The 25,072-nt window shown below is 38.0% G+C and overlaps 2 protein-coding genes across 8 annotated transcripts in view; both read right to left on the reverse strand.

The window, feature by feature from the left end:
• Nucleotides 1–1,504: 1,504 nt before the first annotated feature.
• On the reverse strand, nt 1,505–10,715 carry LOC106488740 (adipocyte plasma membrane-associated protein-like). 6 transcript variants are annotated; one of them, XM_067314036.1, is made up of 7 exons: nt 10,565–10,715; nt 9,898–10,019; nt 6,090–6,187; nt 4,308–4,466; nt 3,758–3,798; nt 2,378–2,538; nt 1,505–1,572 (listed from the first exon to the last, which is right to left on the reverse strand). In XM_067314036.1, exons 1-4 carry the CDS (start codon nt 10,678–10,680, stop codon nt 4,389–4,391), a joined length of 414 nt encoding a protein of 137 aa, XP_067170137.1. In that variant the 5' UTR covers nt 10,681–10,715; the 3' UTR covers nt 1,505–1,572; nt 2,378–2,538; nt 3,758–3,798; nt 4,308–4,388. The 6 variants fall into 6 exon arrangements, with proteins under 6 accessions (XP_067170137.1, XP_067170130.1, XP_067170122.1 ...); XM_067314029.1 differs by having other exon boundaries at nt 3,758–3,869; XM_067314021.1 differs by lacking the exons at nt 1,505–1,572; nt 2,378–2,538 and adding an exon at nt 2,687–3,633.
• Nucleotides 10,716–12,895: 2,180 nt separating this feature from the next.
• The window catches only part of RASSF3 (Ras association domain family member 3), a 113,781-nt gene continuing 101,604 nt past the window's right edge, over nt 12,896–25,072 (reverse strand). For both annotated transcript variants that reach the window (XM_067314067.1, XM_067314062.1), the window contains 4 exons: nt 19,673–19,780; nt 18,079–18,346; nt 16,874–16,989; nt 12,896–15,773 (listed from right to left, as the gene is read on the reverse strand). In XM_067314067.1, the coding sequence (XP_067170168.1) occupies nt 15,624–15,773; nt 16,874–16,989; nt 18,079–18,346; nt 19,673–19,780 (642 nt within the window). In that variant the 3' untranslated portion in view covers nt 12,896–15,623. The remainder of the gene's footprint in view (nt 15,774–16,873; nt 16,990–18,078; nt 18,347–19,672; nt 19,781–25,072) is intronic.

Below are 25,072 nucleotides of genomic sequence, written 5' to 3' on the forward strand. Positions count from 1 at the left end.
AAGTATGAACTGCAGGTAAGAATAAGATATACAGTACTCACCTCAACCCTGTTAGAGTTGAATTCCTTGGACAACTCTGTGCAACTGTTCAAAAACTATTTCCTTAAACTATAGAGGGGAGTGACTTACGTCTAACCTATTTACATCTGAGGCTTTCCCAAGCTTCTAAAACAAGCATTTTTATGCTCCATTTCTGTTTAACTATTTGGTATTAGTCTCAATTCTACTTTGTTGCTGTAACAGCCTTCTGCTAAGTAGAAAAAATATTTAATAGCTGCTTGAAGGAATACTGCTATTTTTCTTTTGATGCACCAGCTTATGAAAACTCTTAAGTCTGCTGTAGCACGACAAGAAAAGGCAGTTCTGTATTACCTAGATATACCTTCCCATTGTGCTCAAAGATGTCACTGACAGTCCAAGTGACACAACCATCAGGGTCATGGAAGCTTTCCACAATGCCTCCTTTGTTCTTAATTTCTAAGAGCAAGCCATGTTTATGAAGAAAAATGCTGTAGAATGATAGAGGAGTCACCTGTCTTAGAAAAAGAAATGTATATTGTTAACACTTCATTTGGGGGGGAAACATGTATGAATAGAAAGGGAGCTCTTGTTAGTATACTGCTTTCCAGATGTTGCTCTGGTCAGACTCAGCTGTCATTTATATCTTTTGATAATATCCACTGGACTGTGTCTAAAGCTGGCAGCCTAATAATAGCTCATTAATCTTAAAGTACAGTCAGTGCCTGCTTGCTCAAGAAGGTGTGGCTATTGCTTGAATCTATCTATCATCTGAGCTGCCAAAAGCAGACCATTTTCTAAAAACAGGAATAAAAGGGACTTGAGAGCATGCAACTGAATCACCTACTTCTGTTTTTCCTGTACAAGTTCCAGGGAAAAGGCAGCATAGTTCCTAGAACAAGTAGCGTGTTTAATCATAACTAACCCCAGGACTCCTGCAGGACCAGAATGACTTTCTCTTGGCTTTCTTTGTGAAGTTTGATTCCTACAGCAAAATCCCTTTGTTGTGCAGAAAGGGTTCTTCAGCTGCTTTGAAAAATACAGTGTTGCTATAAGCAAAAGGATGAGAGCTTGCAAATGGACTATTTCTGTCAGAACTGATTATTCTGCCTTATAAATGGGTTCTCAGTGTTACTGCAATAATAAAACTGCTATGGCTTAAAATGTAAAAAAGAAACCAATCCTCAAAAATGCCAATCCTCGGATATTCCAGAGGAGCCTAGGTTTATATGTGTTGGGATGGGGGCTGGTAAAGATCAAGCAATGTTTCTTGGATTTCCTAAGGAAAAATAAGTGTTCATGCCTTAAAAAGTTAACATTTTTGTGAGGAAAAATCCTAGTGATGCCAATAATTAAATGACACTACACAGTGTCAAAGTTACCTTTGCAATAAAGCTCTTTGGGAATAGGTAAGGTCCTAAAGCATCCAGAAAAGGAGACAAAGTAGGAAAGCAAATAGTATAAGCCTTTGTTTGATAATCTGACATTGTCTGGATATCCAAGCAGGTTGTCCACAAAAACTTTTCTCCTGGGTTAGCTCCACTCACCCAATAGCTGCCAAAAAAGTGAATTCAGTAGGTTAGTTATAAGGGCCAGTGCAAAATACAGCAAACTTAACAGCATGGAAAACAGGTCATTTTGTGATTCATACAAGGAATTGTTCAAAATTAGAGGAAGGGACTCTGCAGGAAGTAGTAAGTGCTGAGAGGGACTAAATTTGAATAGCAATGATTTGCCAATAAATTTTCTATATCTAACATAAACAGTACCCCCAAAAAAGGATCACAGTGTTGCAACTTACTTATAGAAAATGTGCCTGTTAAATGAAGACTAATATTATATTTGGCTTTGTTTTTGTAGAAAGGGAACCTACTGAGTTCCTTTAGAGCTACTAGGAAATGTAAAATTATAAAGTGTTACAAAAACATGGACTCCCTTTAAAATGGAAGAAATGTGATGATATGCTGATTGCTGTAATCATGCAGTGACATCTGCTCTTTGAGGTCTGTTTTAGGCAGTTAAGGTATAATTGTAATACAGGAGTAATCAGGTAACTATAATAAAGATTGAGGGAATTAGGGCCCAATAAATAGGTATAAAAAAATTTTGGCAGTAGATAGAGCACCTGTTCATTTCTACCTAGATTTAACTAAAACCTGAGATTCTTGCCTTTAAAAAAGTTTTTTCCTAAGTTTCCAGTAGTGACTGTTAACTGCATATCTTCAGTTTAAATTCTAGAAAAGTGAGGAAAAACAGAAAAATAAGAAAACATGAAAATCATGTCTGCAAATTGATTAAAAATATGCAATATATGCTAATATGTAATATTTTATATTCAGGAGGAGAAAAAACAACATACCGTATGATTCTACAGATGCTGGTTTCTGCTATTAATATGTAATCTTCATAGGGAGACAGTGTAATCCCATTTGCCATGTACAAGCCACTGAGCACTGCTCTCGCTGTTCTCGTTACAGGATCATAGGTCAAGAGGCATCCAAGATGGTTTGTTTCTATTACCTTAACCAATACATCTAATGAAAAACTAGTCTACCACAATACCTGGTTTCAATTAGAAAATATTCAGAAGTTTTATTAACATAATTTAGGCAAAAGCAGATAGTATAGATGGCAGTGTCATCTTTATAAAAACAGTAAGTTCACAACATTAAAGGTGCAAACTACTTTATTCACATTTTACAGCAGTGAGTTCCCAGGCTGATCACAGCATTCTCTCAAAAACACAGGAAAGGGGGTGGTACAAAGCCTAGAATTCAAAATCTGTTCTTCTGTAGTTCCTCCTTTAGCAAATATTAAGGCCTATGAAGCCTCTCCAACTACACTTACAACTTTTTCAAAATAAAACTGGAAAGAGTCCATGAGTGTTCTTCTAAAGCAAGTAAAGGGTTGACATTTTACTTCAGAGATGAAATAATTATGGTAAGTCTTCTGCTAAAAATCTGCAGGATAGCTTTGGAATATATAAAAATAAGTCTTTACGTTTGTCTTTTATACTGGCAGCACCTTGTCAACAATGAAATACTAAATGGCAAAGATAGCGCATCATGCCTAGCTCATCAAACAGTAACTGACAGCTTGAGAAACAGAAAGTTATACATAAGTGATTTCAGCTATTCTTTTTTTTTTCCTTTATTAACCTGCATCTCAAGTCCTGTCCCCCCTTCATGCTTTAAAAGAATTATATATTTCCCTTTGTGCAATGCTTCTCCTGGCCTAATTTTATCCAGAATCCTCTGTAAGGATGAGACTCAGCAGGAACTTTATGTCTGTGACCTCACTGAATTTCAGCTTTACAAACAGACATTTTTTTCTGGATAAAGTTTTGTTTTAGGATATGATTACACAGAAAAGATAGATACCTTCAGGTACACCAGCAATGAGCTACCTTGCTTTTATTGCAGAATAAAAGCATACTTGTAGACAGTTACCATAGAGGAACTAACATGCTGTAAAAAAATCCAGATCATAGCATATTACATGACAATTTCTTTGGGAAGCCATACCCTGCTTTTCTTTTCAGAAGAGCAGCTACAGAACAGCACAGCCCATTCTCTGCCTCAGGGCCTGAACATGCTGCCTTCATAGCATGCTTGGCTGAAACACAAAAGCACAGGAGAGGAAACTTGTCTCTTCTGTACCTTAGTACCTAGTGCTGACAATACAAAAATTAACCCTTAAGCTTCCTGAACAAGTGGCTAAGAAGTTTACCTCATCTCACCTCATATTTGTGATGCTGTCTCTCCCACTTGTTACTTGAATCTGTAAAATAAATCAAATTTTTCTTGATATTTCTAATCCATTTAGGAATTTGAAAGGAATTCCATCCACACCTAGTTAATAAAAACAATGACTAAAATAAGTACAAATTCACCAAGTGTTCGAAATGGTTCAGATCTACACAAGTTTAAGACTTTAGACATTTCAAGTCCAAATCTTTTAGCTAATGCTATCCTAAATTTGTCACAAGCTAAAAGCCAAGCTCCAAATGACTTTCATTTGCAGGGAAAGATAGTAAAGTTGCAATTCAATGTGACACATACCAAGCCAAAAACCCTTGACATATATTTTTGCTTTTGTTTTGTTTTGTTTTTTTAAACAAATCTTAAAAATATAAAGCATGTTAAAGTCAATGAGCTTTCTATCAGTCATAGTCTCCATTATCACTAGTACTGATCTCAAATGATTGAAGTGCCTTATTTTCCAATTTATATACATGTATGAAGACCAAAACCAAGCTCAATCTACTTCCTCACTGACTGTAGCATCACCTTGTTCACTCGATAGCAGGATGGTTTTCTCTCCTGTCCTTGGATTGACTTTGTACAGGCCAAAATAAGAATCTACCACAATCAAGTTGCCATCCTGATCCATTCGGGCTCCATGAGGCCGGCCACACATTGGTTCTTAATCTGGAGAATCTGGAGTTTCTGTGATACAAACAGGAAAACATACAAGACCAAGAGATTGACAAAACAAAAACACCAAAGTGTAAAGTCTGAAAAGCACTAAACTATCCTCCTTGAATAAACCAGATCCTAAAAGCTTCCTTAAACTGTCTCTAAAAGTACCTTGCAAAGGAAGCAACAGGATAATGTCAATCTAGTCACTTCTGTTTCTTCTGTTACTTAAAAAAAAATTTGCTCTCAACCTTCAAAGAAATTCAGCACTACTCTCTATTTTCCCATACAACTTTAAAGATAACTGAAGAATTGGTAGGATTACTAAATCAGTAAAACAAAACTGACTAGCTGAGGGGAAAGAAATCTCTCCTCAGTTATTTACATTTTTAAAGCTGCTGTTTAATTTATATCAACAAGAAAAAGGTGGGATAAAACTGCTTTTAGGAAAGACTTAACTCACTGCTTCCCTTCAACTGAGGGTCCCAAGTTCCACAGGTCACATAAGAGTCCTGTAAGAATTCCTCAGGTAAAACTACAGAAACCAGATGTACCAGATTTACTATCTTTATAGTAAATAAATAAGTTTTCCTGTGAGCACTGAAATTAGAGCAGCTTGATAGCCAGTATGATACTTCACTAAGGAAGGGGCTACGTATGTTACAGCTCATCAGAGCAAACGCATCAGTAACACGAGCTGACTGACTGTTTGACAGCTGCCAACAAATTAACAGCTGAGCGCTGGTCTCACGCTGAATGGATCACTCATTTTGGTCTTGAAGCTTCTATATGGTCAATTATTTTCATAAGACTCAAAAAAGTTCAATAACCTGTGAGACTTGTTTCAAATTCAGTTGAGGCTAGCCAATAGCACAGGGACTTCAGAGACGGGGAAGGCACCTACAAAAACTGTTGTAAATTAAGGAAACCAGGCAAACAACAATCAACTATTTCAATGGCTTTTCAGGTCTGCTTGATTCATCAAAGAGCAATGGGATAAAAGGGTGTTTTTTACCCTTTGCTTCAGTGTTCGTCTCCTTCCTTTATAAATAAAGAAAGAAAATTCAACCTTTCAGTCCAGTTAGTAATGATGGTACCAGGACACTATTCTTCTCCCATTTGTTTGTAAGATCTGAAGTGTTTCTAAAACACATTTTGATCTTGATGCAGGAAAATAACAGGATAAATCAATTGTGTCTTTAGACCACCCTCAAAAAGCTTTATATAGATGGGCTTATATAAATTGTTATTCTTTATTTAAATGGAAATCCATGGCAAGTCTATCCAAATCACTCTCAGGGACTACAATAGTGTGCCATTATGCCTTAATCCTGCCTACACTGGTAAAACTTGAATATATAATTCATCTTAAGTAAGGTTGCTCAGCACCAAAACAGGAAGCTGTAGTACAAACAGGCCTTTAAAAGAGTAAAAGTCCAACAGGTTAATAAAACCAGGCCTGGTGGTACCTAACTGTAGAAACTAATGGAAAAATTCCAAGAAGGCAGTAGTAGGTTTGGGTTTTTTTAAATAATTTTGCATGAAAAAAATCAGAAAATGTTAACAGTAGGTAAGATAGCATTTCAATTTCTCATTTAATGCTGTTCCTATAAACAAGTTAGTTGTCATTTTCACATCAAAATCATCACTTACCACATTCAGGCATATTCTGGCCCATTTGGGTAATGAAATGCAACTGGTCACCACTGATGATCCACAGTTTCCCATCCACGGTACCAATGTAGAGATTACTTTAAAATTTAAGTAAGTATTTTAAAAGACTGTTTTAAAAGGGATCAATGCAAGTAAAACATGCTATATAAGAGTACTGCTCATTACTGTGATCTCTTCTCCTCTCTCCCAACTTATATATTTATATAAACACATAAAGCAACAAAACAGTCAGGAAACCATACTGCTTGTTTTTTAGTATTTTCATAAAGCACAAGGAGGAACATATGGACAAACAGGAAATTAGCAAAAATGTGAGTTATTTGTTTATTTTAAATAAACACAGCACATAAACAGCTATCTTAAGATTATTCTGGGTTAACAGAGAAGGACTGCACCCATTTTCTGGGTTAGCAAGGACTGGACTGCACAGATTCACATACTGTCAATCAACATCAATGAAAGCATCAGCAAAGCTCATACAATCTACCTTTCCTCCTGAGGGTCCTGCAATGTTAGCAGCTAGCCAGAATGTTCAGTAGACAAAAGGAAAACATTATAATGACTGATGCAATATAAGAAAATAACCATGCTTCTACATCGTTAAAATCCTAAGCAAAAAAAAAGAAAAAAAGATTTTTTTAAAGTAGTGATGTTTTGCTTTCTTTTTTAGCCATCAAAATAATACCAAAAATGCGTGAGTTTGCAATAGAGGACTAAGGTCTGTTTTTACCAGATGTCTGCTTAGTAGTTGCTTTTTTCCTCTGCTTTTTAAATATATAAATTAACAGGGCAAAACATCACAGAATGTTTTCAAATCTTATGACGTTTTACAGTAACTCCAAAAACTTTTGTACGGAGTATTAAAGCAGAAACACTACCATTGATTAAGCCACAGCTTTCAAAAATAAAGCCGGTATCTCCTGCAATCTTTTGATTAGTCCAGGCTCTGAAATAGTCCAAGGCGCATGACTAATCCTAGACTTACTGTTCAGCAAAATCCACTTTTCCTCTGATGTGCCTGTGATTACAGAGACTGAGGTAAAGGAGACATTATTTTGCTTGCAGGTGAACTGCATTTTCACCCCAGCCTTGTTTATATTTAAAAAATGTGAAGTGTTACTTGGCAACTGACATTAACAGATACAGCATAAAAGATATGCTACCATTCTGACATAGTGTTAGTTAAAACCATGGATTCTAACTTTGTCCAGTGAGTACTTATACCAGAGCTTATAAACAGATATAAAAATGTCTAGCATCTACTCACTCACATCCATGGAAAAATGTTATGAGCAGATAGGACAGATTCTCAAGGTATCAGCTGTCAGATCTAGATTAAAAGAATTGTCTAGGATTACTGGCATGCAGAAGGCACCTGTTTATCCAAAGGGAGAGCTTCAGAGCCACTGCTCAACACAATAATTTTGCCTGGGAAAAAATTAGGACTGGACTTTGCTGTCATCAAATATACTGGCATTCTAATGCCTCCCTAGGCATGTTGGAAACAGCTGAAATTGCTGATCACATACCAGATTCCATATTTAAAGAGAGAAAGACTTACATAGACTTGTAATGCTATTTCCTATCATGCTATGCACTAAGCTACTATGCTATATTTAAATTTATATAGAAAATACAAGTGGGTTTTGCACTAGACTTGTCTTACGAGTATTTGTAGTAAAATAAAGACAAAATATATCTATTCTAGTTATTACCCATAATATCCCATCTTAACACATATGGAAAACAGCATTTACCTAAATCAGGCAACGCCACAACAACAGTTATTACAATCTTGGTCATATTGTATGCTTTTAACAGACTGAATCCAGTCTCCTAAAATATCCTTAAAAGTAGGGAATATCCCTGGTAGAATTAAAACAATCAGAAAAAAAAATCTATAATCAAACAGTATTTTATAAAGCCTCATAGAAGAGGTTAGATTTGGCAACATGGGGCATTTGCAGGATTAGCAAAGCCCCCATACTTAAAATATACTCTGCAAAACTCCAGTCATAATCCCTACACTTTTTCAAAGTTGTAGAGGAGGGAGGGGAGAACAAAAAGTGTGATAAAAAGACAATTTAAAATACGACTCTTGAGGAAAAGGGGAAGGAAACAGTTTTAAGAAACCACTTAGCCATTTGTTAGGAATGGGTGCCTCAATGCAAACAGTTGAGCTACAGTCCCTTCTGGTCCCATGCTGCTATGACTGAAAAAATGTTTATGTTCAGCTTGCACAATGGCAAGCTGGAGTGTTCCAGATGATTACCTCTTACCTCTGTGGGACACAGCACAAAACAATGTCTTTCAGATAAACATGTCCTGGGCTATTCAATATTTCATTGAAAAATATCATAAAACTAGCACCAGCAGTAAAAGAGGGTGTCTGAACTGCCTGACTCAGACTGCTCTGGATTTGGAGTTGCTAACTTCTCAGTACTGAATTCTGAGGGAATCTATGTTACCCACTTCACATCAGGAAAAAAAATAATTCCTCCAAAATTGGCAAGTCCTGAGTCTGCAGCATTAAACCTTTGTCCTAAACAGAAGATCACAGCACATCTCCTCTATTTTACTTGAGCTTTCATCCCAGTCCCTACTTTATCTACGCTGTGGGTTAGCCAAGTTGTTGGAAAGATGCAAGAGATGCCATGCTGCTAGTTACCTCTTCAGCCCGCTGCTTCCTATCATCCGTATGGCTCCTGCACATGCCATTTTGCCACCTCATGGCTGCCAGGCAACCAAGATGAATTATGTGGATAGGTAAGTGGAAGATTTATATTACAGTAAAAAGTTCTTTTATATTCCAACCCGGTCTAAAAATATGTTTTTTGAGATGATTGCACAAATTTTAAAACAACTCAGCTTGCCCTCCCGCTTTGGCTCTGTTGAATAACAACTTTTGAAATAAGATTGTGCTGAACCTGATAACTGAGCATGCAGCAAACCAACACTGATATTGGAGGCCTGAAATGGAAAAAAAACAAAGGAAAGCTTACAACTAGTTCTTTGTCAAAAGTCCAAGCTTAGCCTCACATTTGGAAGAGCCCACAAAAATATTTAGTTGGTTTTGCACATTAATTTTAAAGAATATGCCATTTCATAACTTTTTTTAAATTGTATTTTGATACAAATTCTATGTATTGGCCATTTGTGGGTCTATGTTTTTTAATACAGCAGTAGGACATTTGCTGTGTCCCTGCAAGCATCAGACAACAAAACATTCTGGAATATTTCCAAGAAATGTTTACACATGTAAAGATATGGAAGAACATACAATTATTTTAATATTCTTCAAGTGTACATTTGGCAAACATTTCCATTTCTCCTTCTTTGGATTTAAACTAAGTCATTTCTTTTAATAACTTGACGAAGCAGATGGGCCTGTTCAGCCTGCAGAAGAGAAGACTGAGGGGGGATCTTATCAATGTGTACAAGTATCTGAAGGGAGGGTGTCAAGAGGATGGGACCAGACTCTTTTCAGTGGTGCCCTGCAACAGGACGCGAGGCAACGGGCGCAAACTGAAACACAAGCAGTTCCATCTGAACATGAGAAAAAACTTCTCTACTGTGTGAGTGACAGAGCACTGGAACAGGTTGCCCAGAGAGGTTGTGGAGTCTCCTTCTCTGGAGATATTCAAAACCTGCCTGGATGCAATCCTGTGCAACGTGCTCTAGGTGACCCTGCTTGAGCAGGGGGGTTGGACTAGATGATCTCCAGAGGTCCCTTCCAACTTCAACCTGTGATTCTGTGATTTTACCCATTTGGAAGTTACCTACTTGCCTTCATCATCAACAGTAAAAGACTCAGGACCTTTCAGTTGTCCTGTAAAGATTCTTTGTCCACTCTGAAGCTTTTTATTCACTTGCAGTGATCCAACTAGGGCAGGAGGTGGCTTTTCAAATCTGCACCAAACAAATTATAAATAAGATGTAAGAAACAACACAACACTGGACTATAAAATTATTTTAAGGGAAAATAACAGGACTCTGTTACAGAGATATTAGTAAAAAGGTATTTTCTTTCTCAAAAGAATTAATTTAAAATATTACTTCAGACTAAATTAACAATTCTGTGGAGCTTGCAAGCACAGGCTAAAAAGAACAGAGACATTGTAGAAGACTTTTTTTTTTCTGAAATCAATACACAGGCAAAATTGCCATCATCCTGAATGAGTTTTATTCCCAATCATTAGTCTCACTGAGATCTACTAACAGTCTGTCTGAATACTGCACTCGTCACCATTACTTTAAACTCACTTCTTAAAAAAAGTGCACCTATTCTCTAACTTTATGAGACACACAATTTCTTTTGCATGTGAACTTATGTAGCATGCTTTATTTGCCCCTGCAGGATGAAGAGTACAAGAAAAGTTCTGAAAACACAGATATTTCCTGACAAACACAAGTATGCCATTGAACGAGAAATAAAATTAAGCAGGGGAACCTACATGAATAGTTCTAGATCAATAAGAGACGGGAAAAAGTAAATGTTAGCAAAGGTAGTGATGACCGCAACTGGAAATCCCCATGCTGGGAATCTGGAAGGGAAAGAAAACAACTGCATAGCCACGCGCACACAGAGGGAGGCTGGGCGGGGAAGAACAGAGTCCATTTTTTTTCAAAAGTTAAAAAATCTCACGGCTAAAAATTAAGACCGAAAGCAACTCCCTAAGTGCTCCCTGCCACGGAAAGGGCCGTCCCTTTCTGCCCAGCACTGGAGCCCATCTGATCCCCGGAGGGCTGATGCCGTCACTAAACCACCACCACCAACAAAAAACCCCCCAAGATTTCTTGTGCGAAGTCACGCTTCCAGCGTTATATAACTGCCGTTAGCCCCCTCCCCCCCAAAACTCCGTTACTTGCGCGGCCGCCACTTCCCCTGCTGCTCGCCCGGGGGACACCTCCCATCACGCGCCGCCGCGGCCCCTCTCCCGCCTCAGCGGGACACGGCATCGCCGCAGGCAGGGCGGGCGGCTGGGGCCCCTCTGACGACGGCTGGGGAAGGCGCGAGCATTTAATGCCCGCCCCCTCCCCAGCCGTCGTCGGAGGGGCCCCGGGGAGGCGGCCCCCAGCGCTGCAGGTGGCCCCCGGAGCGGCCGTTGCTCGCCCCAACCGCCACCCGCCCCCTCATGGCGGCGGCCGCGCCCACTCGCCTCCGCACCCTCCCACCGGCGGGGCGGGGCGCGAGGTGAAAAAGCACGAAAAAAAGGCTTTTTTTTTTTAATTAAAAAAGCCGATAGTGGAATAAATTACTAAATAAAATGATGGGCTCCTTCTCCGCCCATTCAGCACGGGAGACTTCCTGATGGATATGCTGTAGGCTAACAGCGGCAAGCTGGTTTCACGCACAGGTAAAGGCAGGTAAATTTTAAAGGTAATATTTCTTATATACAGATGAGGCCATCTAATGTTTCTTGGCATTTGAATATGACCATTAACCACATTAGCTTCTTCTGGAGCAAGGAAGCAGATAAAATGAGGCCAATACTTTATATGAATTCTAAAGTGCTTTTCTGTTAAGTCTTCATTTTGGATACATTTTCTAAATGTAAAATTAAGCATCTGAGTAAGCATGTGGCTAAGCTCTACAACGGGATGTGCAGAGTTATTTGCTCCGCTAGACAGAAGAGTACCTGTTCGGTGTTAAAAAGCAACAAGTTTTAATTGTCATTTTAGTCAGTAAAAGTTAGTATCATTAACACTATGGCTCAAAACAAGAATCTCCAAACAAACAAACCAAAGGTATTTTACCTCTGCTGCTTTATTAAATCATGATTAAAATCAGTGGGTTATGTCAGTTTAGCCTTAGGGAGAGTGGAGAGAGATGTGTGTGTGTGCGTGTACACGCACACACACACATAAACATGCATGTATGGATGGATTTTATTATCTGGTTAATATTTTGTTTTGCAAAATTAAAAGTATGTAACACTTTAAAAGCTAGTCTGCTTTCACAGTATTTTTACAGGACAAATTTTAGGCTGTCTTCTGCAATTTTATATTTAAGATCATTTATCAATCTCTCTATTCAGGGCTTAAAAAGGGAAACAATTTCTTCGATCATGTTTTAGTCATGTATTAAAATAGTACCTTAGGAACATGAATTATTTTTTATGTACTCTTCATTTACCCTTTCAAACAACTTGGATAGCAAAACTGAAAGTCTGACAAGCACTGCAACTTTCTGACTCTAGGAACACAAATTGTAAAAGCACCACAGAAAAGTGTCTCATTAAAACTGCCATTTCCTATTGAATTTTAAAGAAAATGCCAGTGGAAGTATTTCTACTACTCATGTGTTCCAGGTCGGCTCTTCAGAAAAAAAGCTAAGTTTTGAACTATGTGCCAGTTCTGTGTACTCTTTACAGACTCTAAGAAATTGTTTAAATCGTTTTTAATAACTACCACCACCAGATACCTATTCCTAGGAACGTTAATACTAGGGAGTCCTTGCAGGAGCTGTTATTTATTTTTTCTTGTTTTATTTGGTAAGATTGATTGGTTACGTTTTTAAAGGTTATTCTTTATCAAAATCAGGAGCTAAATTAAAATACAACTGTGTACTTCCACTATACAAGTATGATTAGGACACTTGCATACATTTAACTAGAAGTTATCTGTCGTTCCACACGAACCTTAGTTTATACTTAAGGCAAGCTGTATCTCATTACATGATTTACTGTTATGAGGAAGTCTCATTCAGTATTGAAGTGATGACAACACAAACTTCAGATAACAGAGTAAAGCATGGAAAATAAAAACACACCACATAGCTAAAGTACTGCCAACTTCAACTTTAATAATGGAACCATCACTTGCCATTTCAGTAATAACTTTAAGGGGAATACAAACTTCCCTATAAAAATAAAAACTAAACTTGTCAAAATTATAAATAGTTTAATGTTTGTTTGTTTTTAAAAGACATACATTTTAATGTTTCCCTGCATTTCCCCCCATATCATTTAATCATTCTGGTACCATCATATAATGAAATGAAAACAGTTTTGCAACAGAGTTTTCATAGTTTAATTTGAAGCTAAAATTAAAAAGAGAAAAACTGGCCAGACATGACCATTTCTTTTAAACTAAAACTGTTGTAATCGCCAGTGTGTAAAAAAAATAGTAATAATAAAACCCACACATGACATCTTACAATAATTAACTGTGGACTAAGAGAAAATTAAAATATAATAAGTTTGTTTTGGTCATTCCCCCTCCCCCCTCCAATCAAAACTTGTAGTGCATACAACACTGATTGAGGTTTTTGGCTAAGTAAATGCAAATGTGCCCACTTAAAAAGACTGAAAAAAGACTGATTCAAGTAAAAAAAACAAAATTCACATATTTATATACTCCACTTTTAGACTCAAACAGTGTTTAAATCTGAGTAACAAATGGTTCAGTATTAACAGTGATTATGTAATGATTACATAGTTATGGACAGATACATAAATTAAGTAGATCTTAACAGAATACGCATCAACATGCTGCTGTATTCATAAAAAAACAAACTTTTAACAAAACATAAAAGCATTCCCTGAACCATTATAAAGTGTCTCACTTGAAGATAATGTTACTAACTCACACATGCACTACAATGTTACATGTGAAATTAAAAAACAAACAAAATATGCCATATATATACTTTATAGTTAGTCCTACTTTTAATTTCTCTTAACGCTTTAACACATTATGATTGTCTCATTAAGTTTTCAAATTCTTTCTGCAAAAAAGAAACAAAACTGAAGAGTTTTTTTAAAAAAGTCCGTTACTGAGGAAAGGAAACAAAGGCACAATTACATCAAATTAAGAGGAAGAACAGAAGCATCTTGGAGTTTCACACAGTATCCATTAGATGTCACCAAAGTGTTAACAATTCCTTGGGAATTTACAAAGAACATCCTAAGATAAAAAAAAAAAAAAAATCTGCTGCTCTTAAATCTTTAGCACTATTTCTTTTTAACTCATTAGTTTCATTTCTGGTATAATGACTAAAGGTATCAGTTACTCAAATCTGCCTCATGCTTCTATTGCACACCCACTTCTTTGGTTTCTTTTGAACGTGCTTCTTTAGATAAATAACTCTGAAAAAACAACAATTACATTTACAGAAAAGTAAAAAGTTTTTTCTTGCTACATTTTTCCTACTTTTAAATCAAGTAAATCAGCAGTCTACAGAATTTGGTAATTCAGTTGTTTAATTAAGAATTTTAAAACCATTAGGAAAAAAACTCTGAATTACTAAAAGCAAAACTTTAGCAAGCTCAGTCACCAACACAGCTAATAAATTCTAATTTCATGCTAAGCTGGGAACATGAATAAGAAATTCTACTTTCTCTGCCCGACTGAGCCTTTAGCAAACAAGGAAGCAGAGGAAGCTATTTTTGTCTTTCAAATATGATAACTTTAAATTGTCCAGCCTAAAAGTGGATCACTGAGCCAGAGGAAAGATCTGACTTACAATAAAGACCAACACATCTGTAGTTAGAGTTTGAACCTAAACACTCCATTACCATGAGCTGGATACTTCTCACGGAGCTACCCGAGACTAGTCATTGTCCGCATCTCAGAATTCAAGTAAACAGCCACTTGCTGTCTTTGCTGCACTTCTAACCCCCCCCCCCATGCATTTAGGAAACGGCTTCTCCAATAATGACCTGTATGTGCAGCTCCATTTCCATTCTTATTTATTTTTCCCCTCTCATTCCTTCCCATTATGTCTATTAATTATTTCTTTTCCAGTGTGGATTTATGAAATTTAAAAAACCCTAAAAACTTATTCACAATATTATAACATCCTAAAACTTTACTCTTGTAAAATTAGTATTTTAACTTTCCTCTATATAAATACTATTTCCATTTAAAACGAGTCCTTCTTTGTCAGCTGTTACAGTCCTTCCTCAGCTCTCACCTTCTTTTCAACTTTCTCTTTACCTTCTCCAGGAAGACTAATTTAAAGCCTTCCACAAATTTCACAGAACAAGCCATAAAATCTCATATGTTTTCCACCTATAACAGTTTTCTCAAAAATTATACAGTAACTATTTGAAAACAGAAAGGTAGTGCAAATCAATTTTATCTCAAAGATAGTGCTCCAACTGATTCTCATCCAGACAGTTTTATTCATTTTTAACTGATCAATTTGCACATCCTTACTTGTAAAGCTACCATTAAAGCAAAGAAGAAAAAAAAAATCTTATTTCATAGCATCCTAAAAAATTGATTACAGTTTCACAGCTTGCACCAAGATAACTTGGAAAACTCTCTAGGCACATAGAGGGTTGCAAACTGATGTACAAACATGCAGAATCCCTTACTTGTGGGTGCAAGATGCTAAGTGACCTGGCTTATGAAACTAAGTCTATAGCAAAATTCAGGTACCCTGGCATCACAAAACAGTCTTCTGAATAAAGAAAACTACTCTTTGCTGCTCTTTGTACATTGGGTTTGGCATGCTATATGGCATTTGGTAGCGTGCATTTTTCCTGAGTGTGCTTTGGCCCCCTTTTAACCAGGTTTCCACACCCCACCAAGGGCTTCTTCAAGTTTGTCTCTGTAAGCTGCATAACGCTTCTTTAAGATTTGCAGTTGCTCATCTTCCTCTTTGTCCAGTATACGCAAGAAGTTCTGTAGTTCAGGAAGACTAAAAGCTTCCCACTGGAAAGAAAAAGAAAAAAAAAAGATCAATGAGGTGAACAAGAAATACACGATTAATTTATACATACAGTATAAACAAAATATTTGTTTGTTTAAACAAAAACCTAGCCACTCAAAACGGTTTAGAACTGAAACAACATCAGACACCCTCTTTGCAAATCTCACAGATCTGAAAACATATTTTCTCTTTTAAACTGTTTTTTGTTCTGCAAGTAACAATGGGTCAGTCTATCTACGGATAAAGCATTTACAAGAGGCACAAAATAAACACTGTGAGAAGAAAAAAAAAACCTTCTACCATTTTAACGTACTACACAAAACAAGTTGAAGGCATTACTTAGCAGGCAATTACTTTTTAAATTGATGAACGCTCCTTGATACCAAAGACAGGAAACAAAAACCTTGAACTTTGTAAGTAATTTCATTTGTACACTAGTAACCATGGTCCTACACTGTCTGCAACAGCCAACTAGATGACAACTAACGTAACTGTGTTTGGAAATTGAAATTTCCTATGAAACCTGCAACCTGGCCACATCTTGTGTATATACAGGTTTCTATTCTACATGTTTTGACAACTAGTGAAACAGAAATGATGTAAAATGCACCAGATACTGCCCTTCCAGATGCAGTAAATTTCATCTTTCTTAACTATTCCAACTTCAAGCATTAAATATTGAGTAGCTTTTGTATTGAGTTTTCCTTATTATTGTTATTATTTTATTTTTAAATAAAGCCTGACACTCAATACCATTAACATCTTTGTGATCCAAATTATGTGTTTGATCCAGTGGGCATTTTACAGATTACTGAGGTAGAAGGATTTATAAGGGAAAAAAATGAATAAACAGTTTTGTGCACAGTTTTTTATTTATTTATTTTAAAATATGTAACTAACCAATCAGGACATGCTGAGAATTTAAAAGTAAACTATAAACAGATTTATCGTTGCTTTTGGTTGACACGTCCCCATTGTGTATGCTGCATATGTATGCAAAAATGGACCCTCACATGAGCACAGATCAAACGGAAGTCCATTCATCCATGAATGGAAACAACTCCTCCCTCCCCCAAAAAAGCAAAGCATGAGCGTAACATACCATAACTTCTCCAGTTTCATGCTCACGTAGAACAAAACTGAGCATTTCTGTTGTGGGGCCTGCCACCAAACGCAGGTAGAGTGGATGTTCTCGGTCTGACAGCTTGCATGTATAAACTGCAGGAGAAGAATGACAGTAATTATCATCCTTACAAATCATATGTTTCAAGTGTTTTGAATGATTAATGCTAGCTAATGTTAGAAATTTTAAAAGACATGCATCTGTAGCCACAAAATTTACACATTCTGCACACTGTTTTTGGATAAATGTTTTAAGACAAATGTTTGGACAAAATGTTTTAGGGGAAGCTGAGCACAACACTGATGGTGCAACAGTGCATTCAAATACGAATGAAATGACTTGTAGTCCTACCTGTTACAGGCAGGAAAGAAAAGAAAATACAACACATATCTGTTGCTATAAATAAGCATTTTATAGATCAAAGCTGTAGTATCACCATTCTGAAACCTTTTCACTTGAGATCTCATATACAAAGAAGACAACTCTGCCTGCCTGATGTGATTGGCATGAGTGACAGCCAGAAATGTCTTAGCAGCTGACTGCTGGCCATGTCCATTGAAGAAGCTGGATTCTAAGTGCAAGAACATCAAGTTAGCAAAATGCATTTTTCACTAAATTATTATTTTTTGCATCTTCTGGTATTTTCAACCATAATACATACCAAACTTAACACCAGTCAGTGCAGGGAGAGAGTCACATGCACCAAGTAGTACTTTCAAACACAATGCAAAGATTGGGCACATGCCCGTTATGCTAATCACCTGAACAGCTGTCTACCACTGCAGGGATTTCAGGTATTAATGACATAACAGTTTCTCTTTCTAATCTGTCATGTAATTTAATCTCACAAATCTGCAATATATTAGTCTATCTCAAGTCCTGGGGCTCAACAAGGGGGTATCTCAAGTGAAATGTAATGGACTGCAAGGCACAGGAGATCAGTGTAGACGATTTAATGGGCACTCCTGCCTTCAGCTCCGTGAAGTATCTCCCAATTCATTTACACTCGTACACATACTACTTTTCACAAGAAACAGATGAGACAGCCTGAATATGAAAGAAGAGAGCAAGATTGTCACCTTCTTTTACCCAAATTCTTCCACGCTGGTTATTTCAAGCATTCCTGTAACACAACTCCCAACCCTAACCACTCCAGCATCAAAATGCCACAATTTATATTCTACCTTGGTCTTCCTTGTGACAGCGCTTATAAAGTGCAAACTTTGCAGGGTTGTCAGCCACCAAAAACTTTTTGAGCAAGGCCTCAATAACTTCACGAACAGTATTGGTGCTGCTGATGTGAAGTGTATTCACATAGCCGTTTGGCAAGTAAAAAGCAGTTTCGTTATTGCTGTGAGCACATTTTCCTTGGTTCAGGGAAGACTGCACAGTGATAGGTCTGCATAGTTCCATCTGAACTTTGATGAAGCCAGTGTAAATCCCATTCGAGCTCTACAATAGGAAGACAAGTATCAAACAGTTAAAATTAATAATGACCAATTATGACATATTTTTAGTGGTGAAGACTGATTATATAATGTTCACAGTAAACAATTAAAATACCATTGTAATACATAAGATCCCATAGGAAAGATGCAGTTTTACTAATTCAGACATTTATTCTTTCTGCTATTGCTGCCAAATAATAATTTCTCTTTTAATAACCATAAGTGAATTCTAAGACTTTTAAGATCAAGCAAAAGGCACTATGAACCAGTGATAAGTTTTCACATTGGGAAAGAACCATGAAGCGGAAAAGACCACACAAATGCTTCTTATTAACCATCGATTTTATGTGCAAATACAGAAATTATCTCCCCACATTTCACCTCTGCTTGTCAAATTAGACTAAAGGGATTTAGATGCTCAAATCCTGTTACAATTCAAGGACAACCAGAATAAATGCTAATCTAATCAACATTTCAAATTATTTATTCCAATTGTTTCTGAAAAAGAAAATAGCAAAACTGGTCAAACATAATTGAGCTAGAGGACATTAGGCAACCTGGGTTTAACACAGTAAGACCTGACCATATGAAAATACATAACAAAAATCTGTTCAGCAGACAGTCGTGCCTATATGGTTTGGGACATAATGGATTTTCTAAATTTGTTTATACCTAAAGCATCAGAAAAATCTAGACAAAGACTCAGTTACAGTTTGCTAGGCAGGTAAATGTGAATTTTATTAGAATGGTCTGGAGCAGGCTCAGCTGAGTCCCAGACCTAGTCCACAATCCTTAGACAATGGAATGTGTATATAGATTTTTCCATGTTATATGGGAGGGGAGGCAGGGAAAAAAAGGTCTCATCATGCTGAAAAGCTGCAAGTCTATTCTGCAAATCAAGCCTCCTACAATTAATATTATATGTTTTAAATTTTCTCATTGGTTGAACATCTTTAACATCTAAATGTTGCCAAACATTTAGTTATCCAAAAAGGGTAAAGATACCTTCATATTTACCAGCTAAGAGGTTTTCACCTGACAAATTTATATTTTAGTGTCAGCTGTGAATTTAAGTGCATTAACATTTCAAATCACATATAGATTTGTTCTTACTACAGTTTCTTTCATTCCATATAAAAGACCTAAATGGATTACAAACATTTCAGATGCAAGATCTAATTTCCAGATCTAAGAAAGAGCCTACAAAGTCATTAACCCACAGACAGTTTCATATGTAAGATGCTAAGAATAAAATGATTCATAATGCACTACAAAGAGTTACAAGTCAATGTTCCTATTATAAATTACAGGAATTGTATGCAAATCTTACCAAGGTCATCTTTAATTTATCAGTGACAGATGAGTTATAACTTTGTATCTTCTCTTTAACTTCTTCTTTACTGAGATAAACATGAGGTTCTCTCTCCTTCTGAACATCCTTCAACAACAACAACAAAGACAGCAGTCTTAGAAAACAAAATAAAAACCAATTCATATGGCTTTAGATAGGAACATTCTTAGTCCAAATGATAATTATTTCACAGAGGCTCGACATACAGCAATTATCTGTACAGCAGTAGAAAGGATTAACAAGCCAGACAAATCTAATGAAGCACTGGGACTGAATGGAGACAGTTAAATCAACACACCCAAAAACACTTGTGTCATTTTTTGCCAGATGTTTTCGTTCAAATATTTATCAGCAGTATGTAAAACAGCTCAGTTCATTTCATGGCTGGATTTGTTCATGTCAATACTATTCAATATTGTTAAGAATACAGTTACAAATTTCATGAAATATTACTTAGGGCACAAACAGTGAAATATTTCTAACTAGACAAAGAATATATACAAGAACAGCGGTGCGTATTAACAAGTGACACCAATAATCCCCAAGTATGCCAGCAATGTAGGAGCATCTCTCCATTCCAACATGACAGCATGTTGCACACACGGTCACTGACTACTACGTGAACCGTCACAAGTTAAGTCTCTAGTCATACCACATTAGGCCAAATTCATGTTTTTTCAATGGGGAAGACCCTACTGGATTTTTCAACTGCTGCTTTTATGAGCTTGCTACAGATTTTACATGCAGCAGTAAAACCAATTCCTGGAGTTGAATTTTATCCAAACAAACATTTGTTCCCAATCCACATTACTCCAGCAAACTAGCGTTATAAATACACTCTGGTTTCTACCACTAGCACAAATGCCTTATATAGTAGGAAAGAGTTTCAGCTCTCAGCTTTAATGATTTAAGACATCACTTAGAAAGGGAGACTTGGGAGGCTTGAAGCCTTCAGGGTACATCTGAACACAGGAATACACATTCACTGTATGAACAAACTGCCAAGTGACAGCATTTCAGTCTGTCATTATAAGCACATCCTAGTGGAGCTCATCCTAAGAAAGGATTTCCTTGACTGCAGCAGCCACTCCAAAACCACAGCGAGTCCTGTACAGCTCTCAGCGCACCTCAAAGGCATTTCAGTCTGCCAGAACTGACCCCAAAGACCAGGGGAACTATGTCTGATGTGGAACTGTAAGTTTCCATTTGTTGGAAAGAATCTGCAAAAATTGTTTCTGTCTCCTAATTTAAAACCAGCTAGTTTTAGCTTTTTTCAGCTTAGTTTTGCTTTTCCTATATGGTATTTTGCTAAATGATATGCTAGAGCTCACTTTCCCAGAGCTATAAAAAGGCAGGTGTGGTCCAAATGGAGAACTGGAAGCCAGAAACCCTGAATTCCTATCTGGGCACAAATACTGGGGGGGGGGTTGCATTCAGAATGCATAGCTTTATGTCACAGACTAGGAAACTGAGGCAAAAAGGAATACTTGCAAAATAAAACTCCATAATTAATTCCTTAAGCACAACTCTTACTGTGATTCTGTAGCATCTTGCACAGTAGCTAGCTCCACCGCAAGCACACATTGCCAATCTATTACAAAATACCAAATCACTAAATGTTTTCAGAATCCAAGTCTTCTTTCTCACTAGAGAAATTAAGCTTTCTTATCCTTCTATTTTTCACCACTCCCCAGAACTACCACAATAACTGCAAATACAGCTTCATCTGAACTTTTCACTTCATCTCCTGAGAGGCTCCTATAGCTTTGTAGCATTCTATTTGGGGCCAGCTGAATAGATAAAAAGAAAAGAGGCACAGAGAAACCAAGCCAAGCAGTATTTTTTTTCTCCAAAATTAAAGTAAATGCTGTTGCTGTTTTCACACTTAAAACATCCACAGTAAGAGTCCAGAAACGGGAGCACTCTAAATGCTGACTTCAAATAATGTTGTGGGGGTGGGTTGAGGAAACCTTAGCAATGGATGCTGCAGGGACACTGAGCAATCTTCAATCCTCTGGCCATAAGAATGCGTCAGAGCATCTGTAAGATTGCACTGAGGAATCCAAGCTCTCACTTGGAAAGGTCCTAGTCTTTATAGCTGCAGCCAAGCCCTCCCACATGAATGCCAGCCAAAACTCATCTTCCTGAGACTTGAGCAGGTTGGGGAGTTCTTGCCTCTCCAATCTGCTAGTATTACTGACACTGAACTTCCAATAGTGACACCTCAGTTTGAGTATCCATGATTATTCCATTGCTGATTGTTCAAGCAGGTACCTTTCACCTACCCTCCTGGGTAAGTGAAAGGTACCTGCTGACTGTCATACCCTCCTGACTGTCATCATGAGTACTGAAGTCATCCACAACATCCATTATCATCAACAGAAACCACTAACCAGGAAAGAGGAACAAAACACTGACCACCTTTCCCATGCATAAAGCCTCAACCTGTGTTTCAAGAACATCTCATTAGCTTTTGTACATCTCCAGGTTTAATCAGGCAAAAATAACTTTTATTAACTGGAGATTAACAAAAAGAACCTCTTGTCTTTAATGGCACAGGGTAAGTTCACAAGGCTGACAGCTAGAAAACACCCTGTCCACATAAAAAAAAAAAAAAAGAAAATTTGGTAAACAATTTAGTAAGTATGAACAGACAGCAAGTAACTTACTCCTCCTATTTTCATATACAAGAGTTATCATACATGTTTCTGCTTCAAAAAAGTTACATTTTCTAACAAAGTAATAGAAACTTGCTTAGGTAAGAACAGATATGACCCACTGTGATCCAACTAGTCCTGTGGACTGCCAGGGAAGCAGGCACTACGAGTGAAGCCCAAGCACGATGCCTAAGACAGTTCATTTCTGCTGGACGACCTCTCGGTACTTCTGTAATGTGCATTGGAGGGTACAGAGCCAAACACTAAATAGGCTCCTGATGGAGCCAAATGCATTCGCAAGAGTGGGTTTGAGGCTGCTGGAGCTGATGGGAACACGGGAGAGCAAGGTGACAGCACACGGTGGTGGTAGGCTGGAGGCAGTAGCTCCACCAGGCCAGCAGTGAGGGAGACAGGGAATGGGCCTGCTGAGGTTCAGAATAACACCCACCTCCTCAGGTGGGGCTCAGCCACTGAACTGCCCATCATCCGGCACTGCTGGGGGCACCATCATCCCTTCCTTTAGCCCGATGTGACTGCCTGATTGAACATACCATGGGAATTTCTGGCATCCTGCATCAACAGCAGAGGCCAGGGGATTCTGCCAAAGTCTAGTTTAGCACAGAGAAAATGCAGACCCTGTTTATGCAACAGCTTAGGGAACTTCATTCTGTAGTATACTGGCAACAAATGTAGCTATAACTCATTCTCTAAACCACCAAAGCCTCAAATATTATTTTAACAGCATGTAGAGCATGCAAATCTGAACCAAATTAAAAAAAAAAGGTGTGGGGGGGGGAGGCACAAACAGCAGAACTACCAGGATTAAAACATTAGCATTTCTAAGAACGGACTCACCCCTTAAAAACAAAAAAGCAAGAACCCACACACAATAGACAGAATCCCTGTTTACATCAATCATCATTTTCACCTCCATTCATCATCCCTGACCATCAAGACCCCACATTGTGACTTAACAGTGGAGGATATCTGCCACAAGAAAGGAAAAGTGACTCCATCCCAACAGGAAACAACAACTATGACAACTCTATGAGTGAATCTATGGATATTCTCCCCACTCCCAAACAAAACCTCAGAAAACTCCAGCTGCATGCATATCAGGATATGCTTCAACCAAGCAAATGAAAACTCCTCGCTAGCTAGACACCTGTGCCTATAAAGAATCACACTGCTGTCACACAGACAGCAGAGAATAAACGCTACATGACTGCCGTCAGGAGAAAGAGCCAATGAAGAAACATCTCACTGAATTTATTATGAACAAGAAAGCCTCAGACCACTATGATTCACTAGGTCAGTTGCTCTCGGTGAATACCATGCACCCAGATACCACACCCAGATTTGAGGCACCTGCGTGTTTTAGTTTTCCTAATTACACTTTAAGAACACACAAAATGAACTTGCTGACAAGATGGCATACATCTTTTCCCCAACAGCCTTGGAGCTGAATTGCTCTCAATATACGGTGGCAGTTAACTTTTGCCATTACAGCTTTATCTAGCCATGTTCTGAGTTAAAATGAATAAATGAATCTTCTTTGACCAGTGTACTTAAAAGGCGGGAGAGGGGAAAATTTGGCAAAAATCTTGTTTCCCACAACTCTCTTTGTTCCTGTTGAATTAGTCACCTCATAACAGCATCTACTTAAGGAAGTCCTCTGCTAACTCTGCTTAGGTTCAGCAGATCAAATTCCACATTGTTATCTCAGTAGAGGTATCTGTTATCTGTAGAAAACCCCAAGCCATCCAATACAATAACAGAGTAACAGCAGTAATTTACTAATCTGTACCATGCATTTCAATACAGTTGTAGCACCCTGTTTGGAAATGGCTGCTAAGTGGTTGAAACCACACTTTCTCAGAGCAGGACTACTGAGAAAGCAGCTACTCCAGCCTTTTGACTGTTTTATGAAGCTAGAGGGAGCAAGGGGCCCTTCAGAGGTAAGATTTATTCACAGCTATGTGTGGCATCATCTGTTCCTGTGACAGTTCTGCCTGGTCTAGTGAAAGAAGTCACTTTACGTCGTATGGTGCTCAGCGACCACAGGTCAAAGGCAGCCTTTTCCACTGAGGCACTCCTGTGACCCACACACCGCTCCACGATCCCTAGCGCTGCTCCCCACAGCCGGTGCATGGCAGACACACAAGGATGCACTGTACATGCAGCCAGCCATGTCCTTCCCATGCCAGCTCAGAGGCAGCGGATTCATCTCCCAACTCCCTGTTAAATGCCCAGCATGCGTGCCTTGCACAATATGCAACATACTGATTTTGCAACAGTCCTTCTTCAAGAGTTAGTGCTGGTGATGAGTTTCATAGGCGCAGATCCCCATTTACATCACTGGAGGAGAGTGAAGTATCCGTGCAGGCAGCACAGTGGCCCACACTGTGCCCTCTTCTCTCAGACACATTCCAGACCCAGATGCTGCTACACTTAGCAAGGGCACTTTTGGGTGCTGGTGTTTGAAAAAGGAAGTTTCTGTATAAAACAACACACAAACATTTCAATGTTTTGTTCAAAACTTCAAACCAAGTTAGGTGTGGGTTTAGATGGGTTCCCCATCGCCAAGTGTCACGAGACAATGTTCTCAGTAAGGGCTGCCATGATGTCATCCTTTCCGCCTCCCAGCCCAATTAAAAAAGTGTGTTTTCCTCATCAGAACTCTTGGTCTCCTTCCATTCCCTGTTTCTCATGTTATCTGGGA

This window comes from Apteryx mantelli, chromosome 1, assembly GCF_036417845.1.
Source record: "Apteryx mantelli isolate bAptMan1 chromosome 1, bAptMan1.hap1, whole genome shotgun sequence".
Classification (NCBI taxonomy): Eukaryota; Metazoa; Chordata; class Aves; order Apterygiformes; family Apterygidae; genus Apteryx; species Apteryx mantelli.

What these genes read in the sequence shown, in the direction of transcription:
- LOC106488740 (XM_067314036.1), bottom strand. Translation starts at nt 10,680, where the DNA reads ATGCAGTTGTTTTCTTTCCCTTCCAGATTCCCAGCATGGGGATTTCCA. An exon ending in ATTGATCTAGAACTATTCAT is followed by an intron (nt 10,020 to 10,564) that starts GTAGGTTCCCCT and finishes TGTTTGGTGCAG; the next exon opens with ATTTGAAAAGCCACCTCCTG. An exon ending in CCAGAATATGCCTGAATGTG is followed by an intron (nt 4,467 to 6,089) that starts GTAAGTGATGAT and finishes TTTGTATCACAG; the next exon opens with AAACTCCAGATTCTCCAGAT.